At 58.0% G+C, this 24,648-nt stretch overlaps 2 protein-coding genes across 2 annotated transcripts; one reads left to right on the top strand and one right to left on the bottom strand.

Moving 5' to 3' along the window:
- Window positions 1-768: 768 nt before the first annotated feature.
- On the top strand, window positions 769-12,893 carry LOC119095888 (mRNA-capping enzyme). The gene is made up of 13 exons (XM_037218747.1): window positions 769-1,054; window positions 3,594-3,809; window positions 4,292-4,484; window positions 5,690-5,801; window positions 6,288-6,391; window positions 7,636-7,861; window positions 8,293-8,394; window positions 9,140-9,275; window positions 10,138-10,260; window positions 11,118-11,303; window positions 11,640-11,740; window positions 12,107-12,297; window positions 12,755-12,893. Exons 2-13 carry the CDS (start codon window positions 3,600-3,602, stop codon window positions 12,877-12,879), a joined length of 1,809 nt encoding a protein of 602 aa, XP_037074642.1. The 5' UTR covers window positions 769-1,054; window positions 3,594-3,599; the 3' UTR covers window positions 12,880-12,893.
- Window positions 12,894-14,735: 1,842 nt separating this feature from the next.
- Window positions 14,736-24,326, bottom strand: LOC119094973 (basic phospholipase A2 acanthin-2). Its single transcript, XM_037217883.1, has 3 exons — window positions 24,175-24,326; window positions 21,966-22,087; window positions 14,736-15,691 (listed from the first exon to the last, which is right to left on the bottom strand). The coding sequence occupies exons 1-3, from the start codon at window positions 24,324-24,326 to the stop codon at window positions 15,456-15,458; spliced, it is 510 nt and encodes a 169-aa protein (XP_037073778.1). The 3' UTR covers window positions 14,736-15,455.
- Window positions 24,327-24,648: the final 322 nt, after the last annotated feature.

Below are 24,648 nucleotides of genomic sequence, written 5' to 3'. Positions count from 1 at the left end.
ATTACAATGGAAGACATCAGCGCTGAATTCTACTCGTTACATTGGCCATCCTGAGTTGATATCACGGTGTAATGTTTACGTGGTCCACGGTATGTGAGACGAGGACTGAGATTCGGCCATGGCCGTCAACCCCGCTTCTGTCAGGCCGAGGTCGCTCCGTGTGCGGAACGCATACCGGATAGCTCCTGGGGCGAAAACCCGCGCGGGTCACGCATAGTGCAACTGATTTCACGCTCCAGCAAGCAGTCGACGCCACATGAGGGCCCGACTACCCATCCACTGGGTTATGCGTGGCGATCTGGTGTGCTTTCGCTGCCAGGGTTGACTCCACTTCCATCGGGGTGCATTCCAGACTGAAACCGTTTCTGCTTCGGCTGGGATCAAATTCGACAAAATTCTGTGCTGCACCTCTCGCAGTTATGGTCCGAATCAGCCCCAGACACTGAGAATCGGTGTTTGGATTGCTTTCGCACTAGCGAAATCAAGTGCTTGTTTAGACGTACATTGTAAGCAAGCTATTTATGACCAGTTCGGTCCGGACTGGAATTTTGGCACTTGGACTTCAAAAAGTTACCTATTCTTTCCATAAAATGCCGATATTTGTGTCTTTCAAAGACATTTCTACAGGAGTCCGCCCTTATTATGTCGCCTCACAGGCTGCCAGCAAGGGGTTAAAGCAACATTAAACATTTAGTACTCGGTAGTCTTCTCAGGCCAATGTACGCTTATGGCGCCGTAATGCATTATTTGTTACATTTCCAGCGCAAGCGTCCTGGAAGCGTCAGAATTTGCAACAGCGCGGCTGGTTGTTCGTTGTGGTGCAACATGTGTGTTGAGTGGGGTCGCGTCAGTGGAAAATTGGGGTTGGGAATGGTTAGCAATGCGTGATTTGACGTGAATAAGCGTCGAGAATAGATGACATCTGGTGGGTCAGTCTAAACAAATCTCAGCACTGGTTTTCTTCGACCGGTTTTACTTTCACCAGCTTCGTGTGCATTTCCTTTTTAGCATAGGGTATTTGTCATCGCACTGACAGCTTGAGAAGCCCTGCAAGGTATGCACTGTTTTGTGAAATATTTGCCTGCTTTTGCCTCATCAAACTTTGCACTGCCGGGCGTAATTTAATGTTGGCTGCTGGCTCGGTGCATTATTGAAATGGCTGAATGTCCACTTGTTTACCTCGTAGCCGACATTTAGTCATGTAATGCCATTGCGGCTCTGATTCACAAATAACAAGGTCTAATTTTTTAGATATTGGTTTTGTGGAACTTTGCTGCTGAACATGATCAATATACTCACAAAAGTCAGATTTTTATCCATGACAGGTAAATGACCATTTAAATACAATATATGTAGGAAGGACATATTTTGGGATTTGAATGTATTGAAAGAGGTGGGTAAAATATTGTCAGTATATATGCCAGATTACACATAAAGTAGTGTCCCAGCCTGCATATCATTGTAAGTGGTAATTATCATTATCATCGTAAATGTGCCAGTATGATGTCTGGAGCAGGCAGGGTCATACCTATATACAATGGTGAAGTGCCTCATTTGGGGCAGATTTTCATCCTCACTCAAAAACATTCTCATCAGCCTCTAACTTTCTATGATCTCACCTGTTTTGCATTTTATGGGGGTGCACCACAATGTTCTCCATACTCCAATAGGGTATTTTTCCAAAATTATGGTACATTGCCACAAATAAGAAATTATGCCCTGCTACTGCCCCAACAACACCTCATTGAAACCTGCCTTGGGTTGCAGGCCGATGGCCTACAACATGGATGGGCTGCCTGCTGAGGATCAAAATGAGTCTTTTCTCCAGGCAAAGATCAAATTTTATGTGCTAAGTGATATATAATTTTAGGTATATATGGTATATCTGTGATTGTTGTATTTTCCCAAAAGAGATCATGATATAGTCCAAGCCCTGTAAAGCCCCAATTACTACCACTGCTTAATCAGAAGAGAGGTAATTATAAAACAACAGTAGATGAGGATGTTATGCCATCATCTTAGCTGAGATTTAGTGAGACAAGCAAAATGGAAATTGTTTCACAAAGGAGTGGGTATGAATCAGGGTGAACTCAGAATTTGCATCTAGGCTGAGGACTTTTGTTATGTAGACTAGCAATGTCTGAAATATGGTTGAGCCTTTTGGGAAGCAATGTCAGAGGTTTGTTAATTACAGTGTGCAATAATGGTGATATTTACCAATTAGCTTGGCTGTTACATACAGCTGACACTGTAAGGCATTGGCTTTAAAGCAAGCACATGGATGCTGTGCAAAAAATTGGTTCCAGAAACTGCCCTTTGCCCAGATAGCTGCCTAAAGGCTGGGAATCTTTTCATGCATGTTATTGCTTCAGGCTTGGGGCTGTAGTGCTGACCATTGCAAAGTTTGTGCCTGTAAGTGATCTCACCATTCTCACCTGCTTACTTATAAAGCTTCACCAAACTTTCAGCATGCAGCTGGGATAGGTATCTGCCTATCCACCTTGCTAATGCAATGTCCCGTAGGGCAGGCTGCAGACACTGAACATGATTGCTAGACCTGTATGACAGTCATATACTCATGTGTGTGAGAAACAGGCGCAGAGCTGTTGGATTACACAACCACAACTTAAGATTGTTCATAAGGGATACCCCACAGCTGGCATGTCAGGTTTGCCCTGAACTTGTCCTCTGTCACACTGGCTTAGACTGGACATATTCAATCCTTGTTAGTGAGATGATACCCCATTGGTTTTGGTCCAGTCAGCTTGGAATAATGTTAATCACTTCTCCCTGTCTGGCTAGCAGAGACCTTAAAGTTGTCATCAACAAATTTGCAGTGGGATTGTCTCCCTAAAATATCACTAGTCATAACAGCTACCACCTGTTGATCTTATGCCAGGTCTGTCAGGGTGTTCTCAGTGCATATGGCAGGAGCCATCAGAAATGATCACAGCTGGCACTGCAGGCCAAGCAACTCCAACCTCAGGTGTGATAATATTTCAAATCAAGTGACCCAGTCCAGTTGTCACACTTTCTAGGAGGTAATGTATTTGCAACCTCGCACATTCCTTTTCTGTTTTATGTAAGTATCAAACATGTAATTGTTAGGCAGTGACACTGCTGAAGACTGTAAAGGCTGGTCAAAACCATGTGCAGATCTAAATGACCTGGCATCACAACAAAACAAAGTCAATGCAGTCAGATGGAGGAGAAAATAGGCAGTCACACAAAAATGTAAAACTGTGGTTGTATGTGTGACAGGTGTTATGCCATCAGGCACAAACCATGGATCCAGCAGTTTTGGGACTCTGGTATAAGGTTGTGATAACTCAGCAAAAAGTGCAGGCAAAGGGGTGGAACCAGCTATAGGATGTAGGTGAACATACCTTTGATGAATCACTTGCAATGCCAGCAAGTTCCCACCCACTGGATGTGCTCATTGCTCACTAGTGCTCATTAGCACATGCTGTGCCTTGTAAACACCCAGTGCTCTAAGTCGTGAAAGGGAAGTGACCACTCAGCAGAGTGGTACACAAGACTACATGGCCTATACATGGTCCCAACCGAAGTGTTGAGGCTGGCCTGGCTGGCAGGGCACCATGAACGGCGCTGGCGGCGGCCCCTCGTCGGCGCGCGGCCCGGGCCCCGTGCCGCCGCGCTGGCTCCAGTGCCCGCGCAAGGCGCTCACCGTCGTCGACGACAAGTTCCTGGCGTTCAAGACGCCGCTCTCGGCCTCGTTCGACGGCCAGGTGCCGGTCGAGTGTCGCTTCACGCCTGGCATGCTGGTGGCCTCACTCAAACAGTACAAGGTGAGGCGGTAGCGGGCACGCACGGCCCGCGGCGCGCTGCGGGAACAGTGGATGCTGGGGAGGGGAGGAGGGGGACAGAGGCGGCAGTTTGTCGTGTGGGGCGGGTCGTGTTCCTCCCGGCGGAGCCGTGAGTCACCTCAGAGTCAGTAACTGCTGGGTTAAAAGGTGTTGGGGCAGTGACTGATTTGTAAGTTCGGCGTGGCTTTCGTATCCGCGTGGCGGGGAGGCGGCTGGCAAACCAGCGCAGGGTCAGGACCATGTGGTGAAAGGTCAGCTTTGTCAGTTTAACAGTGATGAGCAGACTGGCTCTGACGGGGCTGGATACAACAAATGTGACAGTTCGAGTGATGTGTTTGGAACAGTAAAGGGAGAGAACAACCTTTAGCTGAGGGTAGTGTCGCCATATGACATCCCATGGTCAAAACACCTCCCAAACCTGGCTGAAGTGCGGCCCCTGACCCCCGCTTCCCCCGGCCCGGCAGGTAAAGCTGGGGCTCTGGATTGACCTGACCAACACGAGTCGCTTCTACCCGCGCGACGAGGTCGAGGCGTTCGGCTGCAAGTACGTCAAGCTGCAGTGCCGCGGCCACGGCGAGACGCCGTCGCCGGAGCAGACGCGGCTCTTCATCGAGGTCTGCTCGCACTTCATCGCCAAAAACCCGCTGGAGATCATAGGTGGGCGTGGCGGGGGTGCTGCCAGGCGGCGGGTGGACATGGGTTCGGCGGTTGAGACGGCAGTGGCAGCGATTTATCTGAACTAGATGCTTGCTTGGCTCTCAGAAATGTACGAGCTGGTGTTGTGAAGTATGATGTTGCAAATTATGATAGAGCAGATGGATCATAGCTCATGTGCGGTGTTCAGTGTCATTATGTGTTGTCAAACTCAGTAAGCATGCAGCGTGATGCATGCTGCTAGAGTTGTATGCACCCTACCCGTTGTGCCACGGACTTGTGCAGCGAAGTTTTTTGAGTACAGTAACTAATAAATTCAGTCAGTGATTAGAAAACCAAGATAGGAATCAAGCCATGACTGGTGGTTTAGTGCCTTGAGCAGGCTGTTGTGCCGTCAATCGGTTGTGGTGTACAGGTGGAGGAGGCCGTGATGTGCAGCCGGATGAGGCTGTGGTGTTCAGGCGGAGGAGGCCGTGGTGTGCAGGCGGAGGAGGCCGTAGTGTGCAGGCGGAGGAGGTCGTGGTGTACAGGTGGAGGAGGTCGTGGTGTGCAGGCGGAGGAGGTCGTGTGGTGTGCAGGTGGAGGAGGTCGTGGTGTACAGGTGGAGGAGGCCTGGTGTGCGGACGGAGGGAGCCGTGGTGTGCAGGCGGAGGAGGTCGTGGTGTACAGCCGGAGGACGTCATGCTATGCAGGCGGAGGAGGCCGTGGTGTGCAGGTGGAGAAGACCATGCTATGCAGGCGGAGGAGGTCGTGGTGTGCAGGTGGAGGAGGCCTGGTGTGCGGACGGAGGGAGCCGTGGTGTGCAGGCGGAGGAGGTCGTGGTGTACAGCCGGAGGACGTCATGCTATGCAGGCGGAGGAGGCCGTGGTGTGCAGGTGGAGAAGACCATGCTATGCAGGCGGAGGAGGTCGTGGTGTGCAGGTGGAGGAGGCCTGGTGTGCGGACTGAGGGAGCCGTGGTGTGCAGGTGGAGGAGGTCGTGGTGTACAGGTGGAGGAGGCCGTGGTGTGCAGGCGGAGGAGATCGTGGTGTACAGGTGGAGGGGATGTGGTGTGCCACGTCACCTTTTACCCTGTCTGATCGCCTGTGGGCGTCTGTGGTGTGACTTTTGGCCGCCGCCGTCTCGAGCTGGTCGTGTCAGCGCACGGGGCTCGCTGCGTCGCCTCTGCGCCGGCGTCGCTTCTCCAGCCGCCTGACCCTCTCCGGCAGGGATCCACTGCACACACGGCTTCAACCGGACCGGCTTCCTCATCTCGTCGTACCTGGTAGAGAAGTGTGACTGGAGCGTCGATGCGGCCATCGATGCCTTCGCTCGTGCTAGGTGAGCCAGCGGCTGCCGCCCCTATCCGAGTACTAGAGGGAAGGGGGGTGCGTCATAAGACGGGGAGAGGGAGGGTGGACTTAGCTCTCGCAGTGGACCGTGCCATTGGGAATGTCAGCCACGCTCAGAGCACGCTGTCAACACCTGCCCAGAAAGCACGACGGTGCGCCGACGCCGGCTGGGCGCTCGTGCTGCCTGTGACCGGCCGTCGCCGGCCTCGCCGCGGCGTGCTCGGCTGATGGCGGCCGCCCCCACTGACGCCCACCTCCTGCGCCGACGCCGGGTGGGCGCTCGTGCTGCCTGTGACCGGCCGTCGCCGGCCTCGCCGCGCCGTGCTCGGCTGATGGCGGCCGCCCCCACTGACGCCCACCTCCTGCGCCGACGCCGGGTGGGCGCTCGTGCTGCCTGTGACCGGCCGTCGCCGGCCTCGCTGCGCCGTACTCGGCTGGTGGCGGCCGCCAGCGCTGACGCCCGCCTCCTGCGCAGGCCGCCGGGGATCTACAAGAAGGACTACATAGACGAGCTGTTCCGGCGGTACGGGGATGTGGAGGACGCACTGGACGCGCCGGAACTGCCCGACTGGTGCTACGGTAACTGCTGCCTCCTTCCTCCTCTCCCCGTCCAGTGCCGGAGCTGCCCCACTGGTGCTACGGTAACTGCTGCCTCCTTCCTCCTCTCCCCGTCCAGTGCCGGAGCTGCCCCACTGGTGCTACGGTAGCTGCCACCTCCTCCTCTTCCCCCTCCCCGTCCGGTGCCGGAGCTGCCCGACTTGTGCTACGGTAACTGCTGCCTCCTCCTCCTCTCCTCCCCGTCCGGTGTCGGAGCTGCCCCACTGGTGCTACGGGAACTGCCACCTCCTCCTCCTCCCCTCCCCGTCCGGTGCCGGAGCTGCCCCACTGGAGCTACGGCGAATGCCACCTCCTCCTCCTCTCCTCCCCGTCCGGTGTCGGAGCTGCTCCACTGGTGCTACAGTGACCACCGGCTCCTCTCCCCCCCGTCCGGTGTCGGAGCTGCCCGACTGGAGGTGCGGTGATCACCATCTCCTCACCCGCTTCGCCCGCGCCGGGGATGGCCGTTCAGCGTCACCAGGTGGTGTATGGAACAGGTCTTCTTCGTCCTTTGTGGAACGCCAAGCTGCGTGCGGACGAAGTTTTACAAGAGAACAAACAAATCTGTTTAGATTGAATAACAAGACCTTGCGGACAGACTACAGGGCTGTTAAGTATTGCTAACCATGTAGGCAACAAAGCCCTGATGTACTGTGATTGTTGCGGACTTAAAGAGTGGCATTGTTGAAGTACCTGTTGATGCCGTCAATGGGGTGTCTGTCGTGGTTGGTTTGTTTTCACAGCTCGCCTGCTGTTGTCGCCCTTCTCCTGCACTCACCGCCAGATACATGTTATCTGAGCCCTCCACTGGCATGACCTCTGGCCGCCCCGACACTTATCCCCATCCCGATCGGGCGGTGTCTGAGCTCCGGCTTCCGTCCTGAACCACTCCGACTAAACCGTCGCCTCTGGCGCTGCCTGATGCGGAAGTCGACGCGTGTTACAGACTGCCGCCTGACGAGAGCGTTCCTCCTGACCTCCGTCCGGGAGATCTGACCTGACCTTTGTCCGGGAGGTCTGAACTCCTGACCTCCGTCTGGGAAGTCTGACCTGACCTCCGTCCGGGAGATCTGACCTGACTTTTGTCCGGGAAGTCTGACCTGACCTGACGTCCGTCCGGGAGGGCTGACGTGGCCTCCGTCTGCGAAGGTCCGGCCTCCGTCTGATAAGTTTTGGGCTGACCTCCACCTGCGAGGGTGTGACCCCACTGTCCGTCCGACCGTCAGAGGAGGCCAACAACGGGGTTGACGACGACGGACACCCGTTGCCGTCGGATGCGGACGAGGCGGCGCCCGGCGGCGGTGGCGGTGGCGGTGGCGGTGGCCGCCGGCGGGAGCGCGTCAAGAAGAACCCCCAGTTCATGGAGGGCGTGCCGGGCGTGCGCTCCATCACCTCGCAGCCGCGGCTGGGCCAGATCCAGAAGCGCATCCAGCAGATGTGCGGCTGGCAGGAGTGAGTGGGGACGGCGCGGGGTGGGGGGTGGTGGGGGGGAGGGGAGAGAGGGTCACGGTGGAGGGTGACTGGCGCAGCGGGAAGAGCGATGTTGCGGAGCGCGGCGGGGGGGAGCCGAAAGCGTGCCAGCGGCGGTCACGGAGCCGGGGCTGGATGCGGAGCGGGGGTCTGTGGGCCGGCGCCGCCAGCTGGTCAGTTCAGCATCGGACGTGGACGCACCGAATGTGTCTTGAGTGCGCCGGGTTCTCTGTCGGGTGGAAGAGCCGCCGCCGCCGCCGCAGGGCGGAGGCCGGTGGCGCCCGGCGCGTTACGTTGTGTCGTGTTCGTGACGCTGACTCATCCGCCCGTGCGCCGTTGCAGGGCGCTTTGTACTGGTGGACGGTCGTGGCATGACCTGACCTTACTTGACCTGAGCTTGCTGCCGTCCGCAGTAGCGGCTTCCCCGGCTGCCAGCCGGTTTCCATGGACCGCGACAACATCCTGTTCCTGCAGGACATGCCTTACAAGGTTTCCTGGAAGGCGGACGGCACCAGGTGGGTGGTGACGTCGCTGCGTGACGTTGGGGGGGGGGGGGGGGGCTTGTCATTTAGTCTGCCCACGTTTACAACGTCATATTTGGGGCAGGCACGCCAGAACCAAGAACCACGGGGTTGGTCACCGGTTGGGGAAATGGTTGCCAGTGACCATTGTAGTCGGCGCGCCCGAAAGCCCAGACATCATCATCATCATCATTATCATCGTTGTCGATGACTGTGGAACTCGAGTGATATTCGGGAAATCGGGAAAGGGTCTATGTGAAAAGTATTTAGCGGCATATGTCGCTTTGCAAAGTCAATGTCATAAGCAATTCAACTATTTGGGCCTGACGTCTCAGCGTCCGTTTGGACCATTTCGAGACGGGATGCCTGTATCAAGCACCATGTGGGATACGGTAGTGGTATGACTTGGGCCTGAACTCACCACCGTGAACTTCAGAGACTCGCTAACCATTTTACCACCATCGCTCTCCGTAGTAAGCAGTTGAAAGTGAAGTGATTAATTCAAGTTAAAGAAGGTAGTTAAATAAAGCGTGTAACTGAAAGTAAAGTAACTAATTAAGACCGCATAATTGGTACGATATGAAGCGCGCTGATTTGTAATCGTGTGGCGGTTGGCGGCGTGTTGTCTGGCACAAATACTTGCACGTGTGGTAGAGTTGGCTCATCGAGCGGCGCTGCCGCGTTATTGACGGGAGTCGAGCCGACTGTGTGGGGCGTGACGTCACCGGCCGGGCCGCAGGTACATGATGCTGATCGACGGAGAGGACCAGACCTACTTCGCCGACCGAGACAACTCGATATTCAGGGTCAGCGGTCTCACCTTCCCCTACCGGAAAAATCTCAGCGAGCATCTCTCCGACACACTCCTGGACGGGGTAGGTTCATGCGCTGCGGACACACTCCTGGACGGGGTAGCTTCACACACAACGGATGCACTCCTGGGCGGGGTAGGTTCACACACAACGGGCACACTCCCGGGCGGGGTAGGTTCACACACAACGGCAGTCAGAATGCGTCGGAAAACAGGGTGTGATCCTCGCAGTTTGCCACAACGAAATCGAGACCTGGATGGAGTCGTGGTTTCACTGATGGCGTATGCGGTCCTGTTCTCTATTTTGCTGTACTCAGCTGTAGCATGGGCGGAAGGTGGGCCTGGGCTCCGGCCGCCCCTCAAACCCCGCGTGCCCCTGGTTTTACATCGATTTCAGTTGCAATTTGTGGGAACGTAATGCCGGGATGGCTTTTTAGCCAATCTTTGCCTAGTGTCCATTTTTGGGAAGGCTTCGATCCAATATTCGTCCTAGATCAACTCCACATCAACAGATAACTTCCGAAATACTCAAACGCACCATATAATGCGGTAGCACGCCTGCCCTGTGCCAACCTGACTTTCTAACACGCATTAATCGGGCGTCATAGACGAATGACAGCTCCTGGGACCCGTGCCCGCATGCCTCGACTACGATGGTCACGTGTTCCGCTCGCCGCCAGCTGAGCCGCGGCGATGGCCTTGATGGCATTTTGGGCTAACGTGTGACGATTCTGGTGATGGATTGGATACTAATGCGCCGATAAATGACTTCCAATTAGCACGGCGCGATACACGTGGTTGGATCGATTCCCGACACCTTTAGCTGCCCAGCCCGAGGGTGTGACCGCACCCTGCTGGACGGCGCCAGCGAAAATATCCCGCGACGGGAATCGAACCCGACCTCACGACGGCCATCCGCCCCGCAGGAGATGGTAATCGACCGCATCAACGGCGAGGACCACCCGCGGTTCCTGGTGTACGACGTCATCCGGTTCCGCGGCGAGGAGGTGGGCAAGACCCGCTTCGACACGCGCCTCACCTGCATACGGGTACGGGACGGGCTCGGCCTGCCGACCGTGGCGCCCCCGGTGGCAGCCAGTGCGAACGTCCGCTCCGCCTTGCCGTTGTGCGAGGTTCGTTGAGTCGGTTGGCAACGTTCGCTGTCATCCGATGTACCTGTATGGAGAAGGTGGGTTGAGACGCCTGCCGTCCTGTTCTCTGCATCTGGCACGCTGCGCGGATCATCCGTGCTTGCAGAACCGTGCTTACAGAACCGTTCCGTTCTGCCCGTTCCGTTCTGCCCGTTCCGTTCCGTTCGTTTCCGCCCCGTTTCGTTCTGTTCCGTTCCTCTCCGTTTCGCTCCCTGACTCGCGCCACGCGCGGCGCGATCAACGGCCTGTTGGTACGTGGGCCTGCCAGAGAGGCAGACTGCGACGGGTCTGCCTGCTGGTGGCGCCCAGGGCGCTCCTGTTTCAAGGCCATGCCGCTGTCATGGCAACGTCTGTTGCCCTCTGCACCTGCCTCCGCAAACCCAGTCTTGTTGTTCGTGCCCGATGCAATCTCGACATGTCCTTGTGTTACACCTACTCTCCACGATATGTGGTGCGAGAATAGCCAGGCGCTTGTAGATGATTTGTTTGTGCGTTTGCATTTGACACACGGACATGTGCCCGACATGTGTCCATGTGACATGTGTCCGACATGTGCCCTCCGTTCTGCGTGTTGAGCTAATGTGCCTGATGTCGATGTACTGGTAGCATTGGGCGCACGTCGGAACGGCGGACAGCCAGAACGACGGGCGAGCGGCGAGAGCAAGCATTGCCAGATGGATGTTGTGCGCTAGAGATAGAGCACGTGGCATAACTTCGCGCAAACTGTAACACACCGCGAACGATGTGCCCGGCAGAAGGAGATCATCGACGCGCGCCACACGGCGGCCGAGGCGGGCCGGCTGGCCAAGGGCAGCGAACCGTTCTCAGTGCGCGCCAAGGACTTCTGGGACCTCTCTCACACGCACAGCCTGCTGAGCGACAAGTTCTGCCGGTCACTGGGCCACGAGCCCGACGGACTCATCTTCCAGCCGCTCAACGACGTGAGGCTCGGGCGGCGCGGGTGGCGTGGGACGGCGTGCAGTGCGGTGCGGTGGGGTCAGGGCGGCCGTGTCCGATCGGTTCACGGAGCGCCGCCGGGGAGGGCCGCTGGCCGCGCGGACGGGGTCGGGATCAGATTGACGAGGTCAGAGTGCCCGTGGGAAGGGACGAGATCAGTCGCCACTCGCGGGGACGTGACGTGCGGCTCAGAGACGGCGCGGAGGCTGTGTAGCGCGCTGCACTGCTGGGTAAGACGCTTCTGCCGGCGGGCCCCGCACGCCCGGCGCCCCGTGTGCCGGTGAGTGAGGACTGTCGTGACCTCGCCCCCTCCCCGGCAGCCGTACGTGCCCGGCCGCTGTGACATGGTGCTCAAGTGGAAGCCCGCCTCGCAGAACTCGGTCGACTTCAAGTTGAAGATCGTGAACGAGGGCGGCGAGGGGTGAGTGTTTATAAGAGGCGGGGCAACCCCGTATCACAGACCCGTGGGCGATTGTTGTTCGCTCTCGGAAGCATGCCGTTCCACAACTCGACTCGTATAGAAACTTCGAGGTACCATTGTGAGATAACTGGGTACCAGCTCAACCTTTACCCTCTTGCATTGCATTCGGAAATAAAGCGTGCGTGTGTTTTACCTCAACATTTGATCCTTGGAGAGAAACAATTCACCGGCATCGGCATCGGTCCCCGATCATGATCGAGGATCGGCGCACGCCGCTGCCGTGTGTCCGGTTCGCCTACGTCACTGGCGGTGTCGTGCCACGTCTGGTGTTCGGCCCAGCGCCTGACCGCGGCTCGCGCCGCCCAGGATGCTGCCCAGAAAGGTGGGCATGCTGTACGTGGGCTCGCTGCAGTCTCCGTTCGGCAAGATCAAGGTGACCAAGGAGCTGCGCGAGCTGAACGGCAAGATCATCGAGTGCACCTACGAGAAGAACCAGTGGGTGTTCATGCGCGAGCGGACAGACAAGAGCTTTCCCAACGGCTTCGAGACGGCCAAATGTGAGTACGCGGTGGGACGGAGTGAAGGCGTGCGGCGCATCAGGCGTTTAGCTGTCGACGCCGCCTGGGACGCTCCCACGTTCGTGGTCCGCTTTTGCCAAGACCTGCCCGCAGCAGAGCTGAGGTCTATGAATGACGTGTTGCGTTGCTAAATCTTGAGAGTCTGAGTCGCCGGAATGGTATTGCTCGTGCTCTTATCGTGAAGCGTCTTCCATGACTGAGGATGGCGCCTTCAGAAACAGAATTTTACATTATCCAGAAGCGTTTTCGAAGTCCCTGTACTCGCCCCATGCCAGGTTTAAAATCAGCTGTCATTTGACCTCGGCTCTCGCCAAATGTCGCTGCTGACCAGGCTTCATCTCCGGCCCGATGTACGTTCTGTTCCGAGCCCTCGGCTCGTGTCACGTTCCCCCTCCGCGTCCTCTGCGCCGCCGCTCACGCCAGCCCGCTCCGGCAGCCGTCTGCAACACGATCCAGCACCCGGTGACGCGCGAGATGCTGCTCTCCTTCATCCGCGACCAGGCCAAGCGGCGGCCGGACCACGACCTGATGCCGCCGCCGGCCGCCAAGCGACAGCGGTGAGCGCGGCCGGCACCGGCGTCCGGCGGCGGCGGCGGCGCGGCCGGACCCGCGCTGACTCGCCCCTGGGACGCGCGCGAACCGCTGTCGGAGCGCGGCGAGACGCGTGTAATGACGGCCGAGGGGCGACTGGCGCCGGGCGGTCCGCGAGAGCCGCGCGACACCAAGTCCCGTGACGTCGGTGATTTCGGTGACGCCGCTTGGGGACGCGCGTCACCGGTCACCGCATTGCCACGCGCGGCGCCATGTGTCGTTGACTATCGGCTGTCGTGCCGGTCGCCCTTGAGGTCCGGCTCGCGCCGCGTGACCCGGCCGCCCGGTCGGGAGGCGGGGCGCCCGCGACCCAGCGGCCGAAGCTCCGGTCGCCGCCACGCCGCGCCGCTGGTGTTTTATTCGTGTTCTGGCGTTCGCCCTCGGCGCCGCGTCCCTGTTCGCGAGAGCACGGTGTCCATTTCTTCTATTTATACAATACAGATTACGAGGCCGCGCTCCGTCGGCTGACGCACCGGTGGGGGGCGCTGAGTGGGGCACGATGGGCCAAGGGTGACTGTGCTGTCGCCAAATTCCGTTTGGTCCGACCGCCTAGAGCTGTGCCAACGTCAACCATGGGGATAATGCCGTGATGGCGCTCTAAAACGTACATAGGTCTCCTCCGCTTCTGTGCATGGCGAAGTTCAGGCGGATTATACACGCCCGCGAGGTGTGGTCAAGAGGACGGATTATGGGCGCGGTTGTCAACCTTACCCACCGCTGCTTTGAGGAGCCGGCTGTCCTCGCCTCGTCCGAGCGCTGGTCGCTCCTCGTCCTCACCCGCGTGCGCGTGCGTCCGAAACGTTCCAGTGTCCTTCATCCCGTGACAAACAGGCTGCGCTCGTCTCCGGGCGTGTATTGGACCCGGTATGGCAGGAGGGACGTTTGTACTGAGGCCCGGCCGCGGGGACCCGCGGTCCGGCTCGTGAAAGACATAACACGACAATGTGCCCGGCGGCGGCGGGCCGGCCCGCCCGCGCGGGGCGGGTCACACGCACCGGCATGCGCGCCGCGCAGGACTCACTGGCACGCGCAGGGTATGCGCTCAACAAGGAAACGTTGGTGCCGGGGTTTGATTGGAATCACGCGTTCAACAACATCCTCTTAGCTGCTAGGAGGTACGCCCTCGCTCTGATTCGATCGGAATCACCTGCTCGCCGTTGAGTTCACTAGCGCGGTAGTGTACACGGAATTACATGCTAACACGGGTTTGAACGATGCGTAGGGTTGCTGGCGGCCGCTCACGCCCGGCACGGCGCGTCCGCGGGTGCTGGTCAGCTCGAGTCTGGCCAGCAGGCGCTGCCAGCGGCTCGCGGACGGCCGCTGGGCGCTGACCAGCGCGGTGTCCTGCACAGAGGCGGAGTATTGAATTCGAACCGCGGTGAGCAACACGGGCCTAGCGATGGGTTAATTACAGTTAGCACACATACAGTTTGAAACGCCGTTACTGGAACGGACAAGACGGTGGGATAAGCGGTAAAGTTCGGGATGACACGTATGCTATTCCTTCGATCTTCCGCTCTTGTAAGCTACTAAACCTTATGATCAAGTCTCCTCATCGACCGTCTACTCCCAGTCATCGCACGGAACCGCACACAACTGCATGCACACTTAACTTCGAGTGGCTTGACATTGCAGTACGTATTCACAGCAGACGCGCAGGCAGGAGCGCTCGGGTAGCACCGCATTCGAACGCATTGAGCTGTTGAGAACTGCTCGCTGCGAGATGTTCTCAACACGACGCCAGGATCGCATCGAGCCGTTGAGAATTGCTCGCTAAGAGAGAGGGCTGCACAGCTGGCGGCCGTTCCAGCCGTAGACCTCGCAGAACGGACGCGCGACGCCACAACGCGAACACGAAACGGTCACCCGTGTACACAGGAAACTGGCGCGCTGTTAAGGCGACGCCGCGAACAAACCACATGCTATTGTAGGAACACCGTTCTGGGTAACCATCGCTAGCGCGCTGCACTGCCGTGGCGCACCAAGGCAGGTTTCCCGTGACCCACCCGGGGACACGAAGCCCGAATCCGTGCCTTATGTAACCCGACACACAGGGCGTCAACATTCGCCCTTCTCGCAAACGTGCTGCGCTCTAGGGTCGCCGCTTTGTGCAATGTTTAAGACCAAACGACATTGCGATACGCGTGGGTCAGTTAGCCGTCTGTATGAGGTAACCGGGGCACACGCGCTGTCGTGTCCCAACAGCGCGGAAGATTTCGCTCTTCCGCATAGACGGCATGTACTGAGAAATACTGGGACCAGAATGTCATCGACGCCGTGGCCAACACGTCATCGATAATCCGACATGGACTGCGGCCTCTCTCCCTCTCTCCCATTGCAAAATTGGCACCGGTGGGCTCACGGTCCGACAGAAGCGTACGCTTTTCAATGTTCGTCTTGTGAGACGCCGTCACGACCACACAGCGCTTCCCGGGCGTCTTCTCGTCCGCGGCTTTCCGCACGCCATCTATCACCGGCCATCGGATACAGTAGTTTTCGGATGCCACACAGTGGTTCACGTCCGCCGGCTGGCCATCTGCCGCCGACTACCGGAAGTAGTCGTTCTCGAAGCTGTCGCCGCCGAAGGCCTCGTAACTGTTGTCGAGCCGGTTGTGGTACGGCATGGCCTTGCGCAGACCGAGGAAGAGGTTCTGCCAGTGGCGCAGTGGCGAGCTGGCGCAGACGGGCCGGCTGGTGGGGCACGGGTAGCGACGCAGACACTTGGCGAACTGACGGTCACATTCGCAGAGCTGGCCCGCACACGCGCTGCCCGAGCCGGCCACTGAAACCGGACACGGCTTCAGACGAAATGTCGGGGCGGCGGAGATACGCTGGCCAGGGGCCGGAGACCGGGTAAGACAGGCCAGAGAGGAGGAACAAGATCACGGCGACCACGACCGGAGGCAGGGACGGTCGGGCCAGGAAGGAGAGGCAGTGACCACGGCAACCTGGAAGAAACCGACAATAAAGGGATGGATAATCGCGGAGATGCACACCATAGCTGTGATCACAAATAATATGCTAACCACGGCCCGAACCAATAATACGAAAGCCAAACACAATGCGATCGCTTGTCTGGGGAGCTAATGCGCCAAGTAACCAGCTATGGTAATTTTGCGAACTACACTTAAGGAAGGGCTAGGCGTCAATGCTTGAACATAAATACAGCAAAGAGCACATCAAACACGGATCAGAGGGTGAGCTGCATTAACAATTGGCAGATGGACTGTATTTAGCAACAGCGGCCCGACCCGGCTTCTGCGAAGCTTGTGCAGAAACTTTTCGCATGTCATTTTACGGATTTTGAATTTAATTTGACATTAAGCGGGTTTCCCGCCAGCCCTCAGGGCATCGTTTTATTCAACGGAGTACAGGAAAGATGAAATTAAGAGTGAAAGCAAGCCACCTCTTCTGGGCAAATGGAAAACAAAGTCAAGTGATAGACACGAAAGGCTATGTTTTGGTGTTTGATGTGACAGCGGGGGCCAAGGATAACGAACATGAGCGAAGAAAAGTAGATCATTTACATTGTCCTAACGAAGTGTAAAACACTACCGTCAGCACAGAGCCTCAGGAAGGACGCCTGCCTTTCAGACGTTTTCGTTCTAAACACGACAGAGTACGGCAGCGAGCGGCGTACCTACGCGACATCGAATTGGTCAGCCCTTCACCAGCCATGCAAAGCCAGCTCTAGCTCGTCGCCGGTCGAGTTAGGCCGACGCCGACAAGCGTGGCTTTCCTTGTGGCGGAAAACCTCACGAAAGTTTTAACGTTGCACAGCAGCGTTCATAAGAGCGTCCAAGCCGTTCTGTATTCGATAGGTCACAGAAGCTTTTACGTGAACCTGTGCAGAAAGGGCTGGAGACGGTGTTACAGGGTTCACATACCTGTCCCGTGAGTCTTGATAAGAACGTCATACTTTGTGAGAAGGGTCCTGATCAAAGGAACCAGGAATTACTTCAGCAGTCGCAGGGATGTCATTGAGGAGCTCGCAGAAAGCGTGACAACGATGCCAACGATGAGTCGCTGAAGGAGCCGTCGTGAGGTGGCCAGTCGCTGGAGGAGCCGCCGCTAGTGTGTCGTCAGTGAAAGCGCTGTTACGTCACCGACAGACGTCACCGGAGGACTAGTCACTGGAGGGAATTGTCACTGGGGCAGCCACTGCGTGACAGACCCTCGCCGGAGAAGCGGCGCGGGAGGAATGGTCACTGAAGAAGCCGTCATGGCGCGCGGAGCGTCACGGTTCCATTACCGCTTCGCGACATCGACACGGCGGTGACGCCACTGCTGTTCTGGCTGTGTCAGTGTCGAGCTGTTGCAGAGGGCGCGGGAGGGTGCAACCAGCGACAGCTGGCACATGCGGGCATGCCTTGCGCAACATAAAGCAAGCCATTCGTCCACGCAAATCATGCCAAGCGCGTGATATTATGAGAGGCATGCTTCATTTCATTACTCATGCGACGCGTTTGAAAAGTCTTCGATTACACTCCGCCAGCCGTTGAGAGGGATGTTGAGATTGATCGCGGAAAGATAACAGAAGTTGAGATCGCACGGCCTTTCCAACCGGGTGAACTCCGGGAACTACCCTGTGTCTTCGTTTGAGCAGTGTGCCGGTACAGACCCACGAACTATTGCTCGTAGGACCATGAGACACGCAGTTCATGCAGCCGTTTTGCGCAGCTTTACATAAATCGATGTGCACCTACTTGACCGTGACAATCGCCCACAATAACCACAGAAATGACTTGCAACGGCGTGACACCTTAGTGATGGAGCTCTGCCAGCAATACTGACTCGTTTGCGGTTCGGCTTATTCCATAACGTCACGCTCTTTTGTAACACCTGTTGAAAAGCGCACGTCACACTAACTGATCAGGCGTGTGTGAAATAGCTGCCACGCTCCAGGAACTAACGATCGGTTTCGGCCGTTTTCCACTCTGCAGTGGTGCACGAATCAGGCCCGATAATGATTGCGTACCTTAGCTGCACGGGCGATACGAACCTGTGTGGTTTTTCTGTCAGTGGCATCGGGGCACTGTGGTTTGCGAATCTGCAAACCCACTTCCACTGCCACTGCCAAGCTGCTAGTGGTGTGTGAAAATCATTGACCCAGAGGGATGTTGATAACCACGTTTACAATGAGTTAGACGCGTGAAAAGCGGGGTCTTGGACCAGCGGTGGTCCTATGTGACTGAGCATGTCGAATCAAAGCCTCGACTGCGGCACCCCGCCAACGCCACTCCGCGTGGCCACTCACCGTGACAGCGAGGTAGGCTACCAGCGCAGTGCCAGGGGTAGGTGACGAAATACTGCAACAGGCTGGCGCACCTGGTCTGCTGGTAGCATCTATCGTGCAAGTAGCAACATCTGCAATGAGGCCGGCCGGCCCCGGTTAGCCCCGAGATCAGAGGTCACCTGAGGTCACCAGAGGCTACTCAGTGTGATCAGGGGTCACGTGGTTGCCCGCCTGGTGGTGGCACCCGGTCACATGCCTCGATCGAAAAGCTGCCTGACGCGAGGCTTGCGACTGAGTCGGTCTGCAGATCTGTGCTTCGGTGAAGCCCGTCCTTGGGCCGTCCGTCCCTGCACCGTTTGCTCCCGTGCCGTCCATTCCTGTGCAGCCCGTCTCTGTGCCACCCGTTTGTGTACCGTTCGTCCTTGTGCCGTCCGTCTTTGTGCCGTCCGTCTCTGTGCCACCCGTTCCTGTGCCGTCCGTTCCCGTGCCGTCCGTTCCCGTGCCGTCCGTTCATGTGCCGTCCGTCCTTGTGCCGTCATCAAATTCTGCCCCGTGGCGAGCACGCTGAGCGTCCGCAGCGTTCCGCCTGTGGCTGGTGGTCGTATGAGCTATTAACGGTTTTATTTGCAGCGGCGGCCATGTGCATAGCCCCCATGGGTTGCTGGTCGACGCAGCCAAGCCATGACGGGCTGAGAGCATGGCGTGGTCAATATGTGAGGTCGTAAGATGATTTTGGCCAATAATGGCATGTTCAGTCCATTACACATTCTGAGGTTTTGATGATTGGAATGCTACAGCGGATGATCGAACGCCACGCTTACACAAACGCGCGTTTGTGACTTATGGCAATGCCATCAAGGGCGTCAGCCTGGTATTTCGCGAGGACTAGTGCGATCACGGGAGGGACGTCGTTACCTCGCTGGGCTAAATTTTGCGCTGTCATGGTGCTACACAAGCATTTGCTCGCCGCACCACACACATGGGAACAAACAAACGCCATGATTAGCTGCGCTGATTCCGGTCTGCCCCATGCCTGGTTTGTTATCAGCGAGCAAGCCTCGGCGGTCGGGTCTGGGCCAAGGCCAGCACCCACGAGCCATGTTTATGTGCCGGCTTATCCAGTAACCACCAAGCCTCAGCCCGCTGTTTAAGAGGCCGGGCGCAGCGCCTGGCCGCTCTTGCTGAGCCGTTACCTTCTTCACGCTCAAGGCTGTCCATATTCAGCGTTCTCTGCGGTCATGGTCCGAGCGCGCGGTCGGAACGGCAGCAGCCTTGGCACGATGCGGTGAGTAACGTGCCGTGCGGATCTGTAACCCGAACCCTCCCCCACCGGTCAGCGGAGACCAGACGCCTTGGCACAGTGTGGCCTGTAGCGTGCCGTGCGGATCTGTATCCCGAACCCTCCCCCACCAGCCAGCGGAGGCTAGGCGACTCTCGAGTCCCTCGGCGGCGGGGCATCTGGCGGGGCTTACCCGCCTTGCGAAACGAGGAGGTTTCGCAGTCGTATCTAAAGTGTCGGCAATGGAGAAAGAGCGAGAGAGGCTGGAGGGTCTAGGGAGAATCTTGCGAAAAACCTGTCAATGGAGATGAACCCGCGGTCTTCAGTTTGGCCCCCAATTGGTCAGTTTATCATCCTCTTTCTCCAAGAGCACCTATTTGCTGGTCATTAGGCGTCAGCTCAGGCAAGAATGCCTGGTGACACCTCTGCTTCATTCGCACAAAACGGTTTGCATTTGGCGATCTCGTTACGAAATCCTGTGCGGACTTGTTTCACCTGACCTGATCCCCGACAATGACCAAACACTGCAGAATACTGCAGACGACACCTAGGAATCGCCAAGGCAGCATGATTATTGGCGGTGGCTTTCACTGCTCCTGCCGGCGACAGCCATTTCGTGGTGGCGTAGGCATCGACCATCACCCTTCAGCGGATTTCTGCCGATAAAGGGCCCGTGCAGACATAATGGGAGCTTCTTCTGACGACAGATAGCCTGTTTCTTTGATCTTCTCTTGGAGCAGCCGACAGCGAATTGGACTCCCTACCACGGTGGTGAAAGAGGCCGGAAAACATAGGTACAGCGCGGGCGAAAAAAACTCTTTAGTCTTGCTTTTTCATCACACATTCGTGAACAGAGAAACTCGCTGCGAGCACAAGCAAAAACAGTTACCCTCTGGACCACCAGATTCCAAAACATCAGTCAAATGGCTATCATCCACCTGCCCACCTCTCACTCTTTCGTTAGACCCGAGACGCCGGGCACAACCCCACCGCCTCCCCGCGGGAAGAGGTCAATGCCACAGCCGCCGTCCCGGCCAACGCCCCCCACCCCCGCCCCGCCCCCGCGCGCCATGATCGCTAACGCTGTTCGACGGGGTGGACGGGAGCTGGTTCAGACCCCGGGGCCGCGGTCGGGAGGCACAATGCTGGAGTGCGGAGTCAAAACAAAACGATTGGCGAGGCGCTTGCCCCGCACCACGTCCCGGTCGCCGACCCGAGCACGGGACCAGTGAACGAGCAGCGTGGGGCCACGACAGCCGACGGAGGGGAGCAGGGCTGGCCAGCGGAGCCGGGAGGGAAGGAGGGCTGGCCAGAAGAGCCGGGAGGGGGGGGGGACGGCTGGCCAGCAGAGCCGGGAGGGGAGAAGGGCTGGCCAGCAGGGCCGGGAGGGAAGGAGGGCTGGCCAGCGGAGCCGGGAGGGGAGGAGGCTGGCCAGCGGAGCCGGGAGGGGAGGAGGGCTGGCCAGTAGAGCCGGGAGGGGAGGACGGCTGGCCAGCGGAGCCGACGGAGGGAAGGAGGGCTGGCCAGCAGGGCCGGGAGGGAGGAGGGCTGGCCAGCAGGGCCGGGAGGGAAGGAGGGCTGGCCAGCGGAGCCGGGAGGGGAGGACGGCTGGCCAGCGGAGCCGCGAGGGGAGTGGGGCTGGCCAGCAGGGTTGGGAGGGGAGGAGGCCGGCTACCGGAGCCGGGAGGGGAGTAGGGCTGGCCAGCAGGGTCGGGAGGGAAGGAGGGCTGGCCAGCGGAGCCGGGAGGGGAGGACGGCTGGCCAGCGGAGCCGCGATGGGAGGAGGGCTGGCCAGCAGGGTCGGGAGCTCCAGTGGCTGCCGGTACACTCGCGGGACCCGTACGCTCTGCCCAGATCTGAGCCGGCAGAGAGGTCAGGTGAGTCGGGATCTCACACGAAGACCAGTCTGTTGTGACTGGCCGGAGATTGTGTCGCGCTGGAACGTTTTTTTTTTAAACGAGGAAAACATTGCTTGGACTGATGCGTATGCGTTCAACGCGCATCCTAACCAACCTCTTATCTTTTGTGTTAAGAATATATTGTCTTGGCCCTCAATCGGGGCTCTTTCGTTGCTGCATATCTCCGGTGGAATAACTTATACTTATCTCAGCGTCGATCGGAACACATTCTTTCGATGAAACGTGGTTTGTAGCCTGCAGAAGGTTCGGACCTCTCCATGCGCCAGGTGGTACCTTAAGACGGTCACGTGTCAAGTGACCGGCGTCATGTCACGGTGACACGCGCCCCCGGCTGGGTCGCGCCGGCAGTCGGTCACGCGTCCGCCTCCGTCGCGTCGCTGCTCCGCAGGCCTCCCTCAGCGAGACCACCGAAGCACCGCCCGACGACCGCACCTGTCAGCCTGATGCGTAACCATCGCAACGCCCCCAGCCGCCCAATCAGCGCCCACAACCGTCAGCCAAGCCATGCGTGTGAAGCGGGCGGCAGGCAGTGCGCGGCCGGCCGCCCCTGCTGCCACCTAGCGTCCTCGCGGGGAAGGTCGCGGCGGCCTTGCGCGACCTTGTGGGCGGGGGCGGAACTCACCGCAGGCGGGCTTGCCGTCCTGGCACACCCACTTGTAACGGGACACATAGAAGGAGACACCGAATGGGTCAGTGAAGCAGTGGTTGGCGCGCCAGTAGCACCAGTCGTGCTCGTAGCAGCAGCTGGAAGCAGCGGCTGGGTCAGAACGGCGCGGCCAAGCGCTGAGACCGTCGGTTGACGCTGCTCGGGCCGAGCGTTTGGGCGGAGGCCGGTTAGAAGCGCCTGGCGTGCGCTGGGAGCGTTTGAGTGTAGACAGGGTGCTCATGGCAGTGGCAGGTCTGGGCACGCGTGTGCCTCGTGGTAGGGCAATGCTTCGTCTTAATTACATAGATCGTCAGATAATTTCCCCAACCCCTAATTGAGCTGTATTTTTCAGCGGGACCTCTATTCAGCAATGATTCTGATTAACTACCACACGTTTTGCCCACACTTCATCTAAGTGTCTAAGTTCCTTTTTGGTCAGCGCGTTTGGTTCTACGTCGACAGCCACGGACTCAGTCTAGGTGCCTGCCAATCATAACATCCTGATCACACCACCCAAACACTGACGTCACAACTCGAACGTCAGTTTTCTTTCTGTCTTGTAGCCAAACGGGAGCGCAAATGTATCGTTCGCATGGTTCACAGACATAAAACCTGCTGCATGGCCGCTGCCGCGCCTGGCCCTGGATGGCTTCCTGCACTGTATTATTGACCGTCACTGCAAAGACCCTTGCCGGATTGCCAACCCGGTAGGCTGCCAAGCCTCACAGTCACTCGCCTGAACGAGGAAATGTCATCACCTCGCCATGCACAAGTGGCATTATGTAAATATATTAGAACGATTGCACGGCGCAGGTATGCGATTATTACAGACAGGGAAAATTACCAGCAATAAATGTGTCGCAATGAAGCGATGACAAGTTATCACCTCGACAACTTGCGGTGACATTTGGAAACCACTGGTGCAGTCCAGCCGACCTCCGACAATTAAAGTGCAAGCCTGCACAATTTAAAGCGATGCTTGATTCCGTGCCATACCAGGGAGGAATGTTGCGCGTTCTTAGTCACTGGGAGAGCAGTGAGCTAGCTGCTTGTACTGAAGTTAGGTAACGTCCTTGAGCACGAGGATCCTCAGTACGGATAATGCGCAAGCACAGCGAAGCGATGCCACTCGCATACACAGCAAGCGTCAAAGTCAAGCGCCCTTGCGAATGGTATCATTATCTATGCAGTGTATGCAGAAACAGCGCTGAAAGCGAACACACGAATAGCGTTGCAGCATTTCATAACCAGCTGAATCACGACTGGGGACGGCTGGTATCTGGCCGTGACAAGAACGACCGGGGACGGCGGTGTCCGGCCGTGACAGGAACGACTGGGGACGGCTGGTATCTGGCCGTGACAAGAACGACTGGGGACGGCGGTGTCCGGCCGTGACAAGAACGACTGGGGACGGCGGTGCCCGGCCACGACAAGAACGGCTAGGGACGGCTGGTGTCTGGCCTTGACGAGAACGACTGGGGACGGCCAGTGTCCGGCCGTCTCTGGGGACGGCTGGTGTACGGACATGACAGGAACGAGCCCGGCGGAGCCTGACGGGCAAGAACGGGCCCGATGGACACCGGCGTGGCGTTAACAGCAGAGCCACCCGTACAGTCACAAATGAGACGCGGCCGATCCCAGCGGGCGGACGTGCGAAAATGGGGTGCCTGGGAACACTCGACCTAGTACTGTATAAACGACCAGTGCGGTTGCCTCGCATGGCTGCCCACAGAGTCGACCACGTGACTACGTGACGTGTCTTTTGCATGGTTGCTTGCACGCTGCCTGACTCCATGCCCCATGACGGCTGTGTGGTCACGCACATGTCTCGCTTGGTACCCACCTTTATGGTGTTCATCAGCTGCGAAAATTTTCGATTCAACGGTAGCATACGGCCAGGTCCAATACTGGGTACGGCGAGATCCGTACTTCCATTGTCTTTCAGGAGGACTTGGTTACCCTTGGATATCCGTGTACACGAGATGTCATCCAAGCAGATTAGATTACGGCAACCCAATCAGCGTGAAGAAATCCCGCAGGCGGTGATGCGACAGCGACGGCCCAAGACGTCCCACGACGGCGCGATACTCTGGTGCGACAGCGACGGCTCAGGACGCCCCACAACGGCACGGTACTCTGGTGCGACAGCGACGGCCCAAAAGCCCCGCGACGGAGCGATACTCACTGGTCGATGCCGTCCACCACGCGGCCCGAGCCGAGGAAGCCACAGTAGCAGCCGTAGCCCTTGTAGGCGATGGGACTGCAGCCGGTGGCGCACTTCATCATGTCGCCCAGCTGCACCACATTGCGCTTCCGGCGCGAGTGAGTGACCAGCATCCAGCGCAGGTCAGCAGCGCTGGTGCCGGTGCTGGCGCCGGCCGGCGCGGCGGCGCCCAGCTCGCTGACCGAGGTCAACAGCTCCTCGTAGTCGCTGGGGTCGGCGCTGGCGGGCGGCAGCGCGAGCTCCGCCGCCGGTGACTCCCCGAGCTGGCTGGCCACCGCTGAGAACGACAGCCGCTGTCATACACTGTGCGGAGTGGAACCTCCAGCCGACAAATAAACGTCATAGCCATCGTACAACGCGATTTGCATCGTTACTTTTAGTGATGACAGCGATGTTTGATGGTGCAGCTATTGGAGTGGCGCACAGTTACAACCC

This window comes from Pollicipes pollicipes, unplaced genomic scaffold, assembly GCF_011947565.3.
Source record: "Pollicipes pollicipes isolate AB1234 unplaced genomic scaffold, Ppol_2.1 Scaffold_4219;HRSCAF=4965_pilon_pilon_pilon, whole genome shotgun sequence".
NCBI lineage: Eukaryota > Metazoa > Arthropoda > Thecostraca > Pollicipedomorpha > Pollicipedidae > Pollicipes > Pollicipes pollicipes.
Note: the sequence above shows the minus strand (reverse complement) of the source record. Positions and strands in the feature narration are given on the sequence as shown.

Bases quoted from the DNA above. Each gene is read 5' to 3' on its own strand.
- LOC119094973 (XM_037217883.1), bottom strand. From the start codon at position 24,326: ATGCTGGTCACTCACTCGCGCCGGAAGCGCAATGTGGTGCAGCTGGGC. The intron at 22,088-24,174 runs GTGAGTATCGCT...CGCTGCTTCCAG, and splicing joins GTGGTGGACGGCATCGACCA to CTGCTGCTACGAGCACGACT. The intron at 15,692-21,965 runs GTGAGTTCCGCC...GTCCGGTTTCAG, and splicing joins GGACGGCAAGCCCGCCTGCG to TGGCCGGCTCGGGCAGCGCG.
- LOC119095888 (XM_037218747.1), top strand. From the start codon at position 3,600: ATGAACGGCGCTGGCGGCGGCCCCTCGTCGGCGCGCGGCCCGGGCCCC. The intron at 4,485-5,689 runs GTGGGCGTGGCG...CCTCTCCGGCAG, and splicing joins AAACCCGCTGGAGATCATAG to GGATCCACTGCACACACGGC. The intron at 7,862-8,292 runs GTGAGTGGGGAC...TGCCGTCCGCAG, and splicing joins CAGATGTGCGGCTGGCAGGA to TAGCGGCTTCCCCGGCTGCC.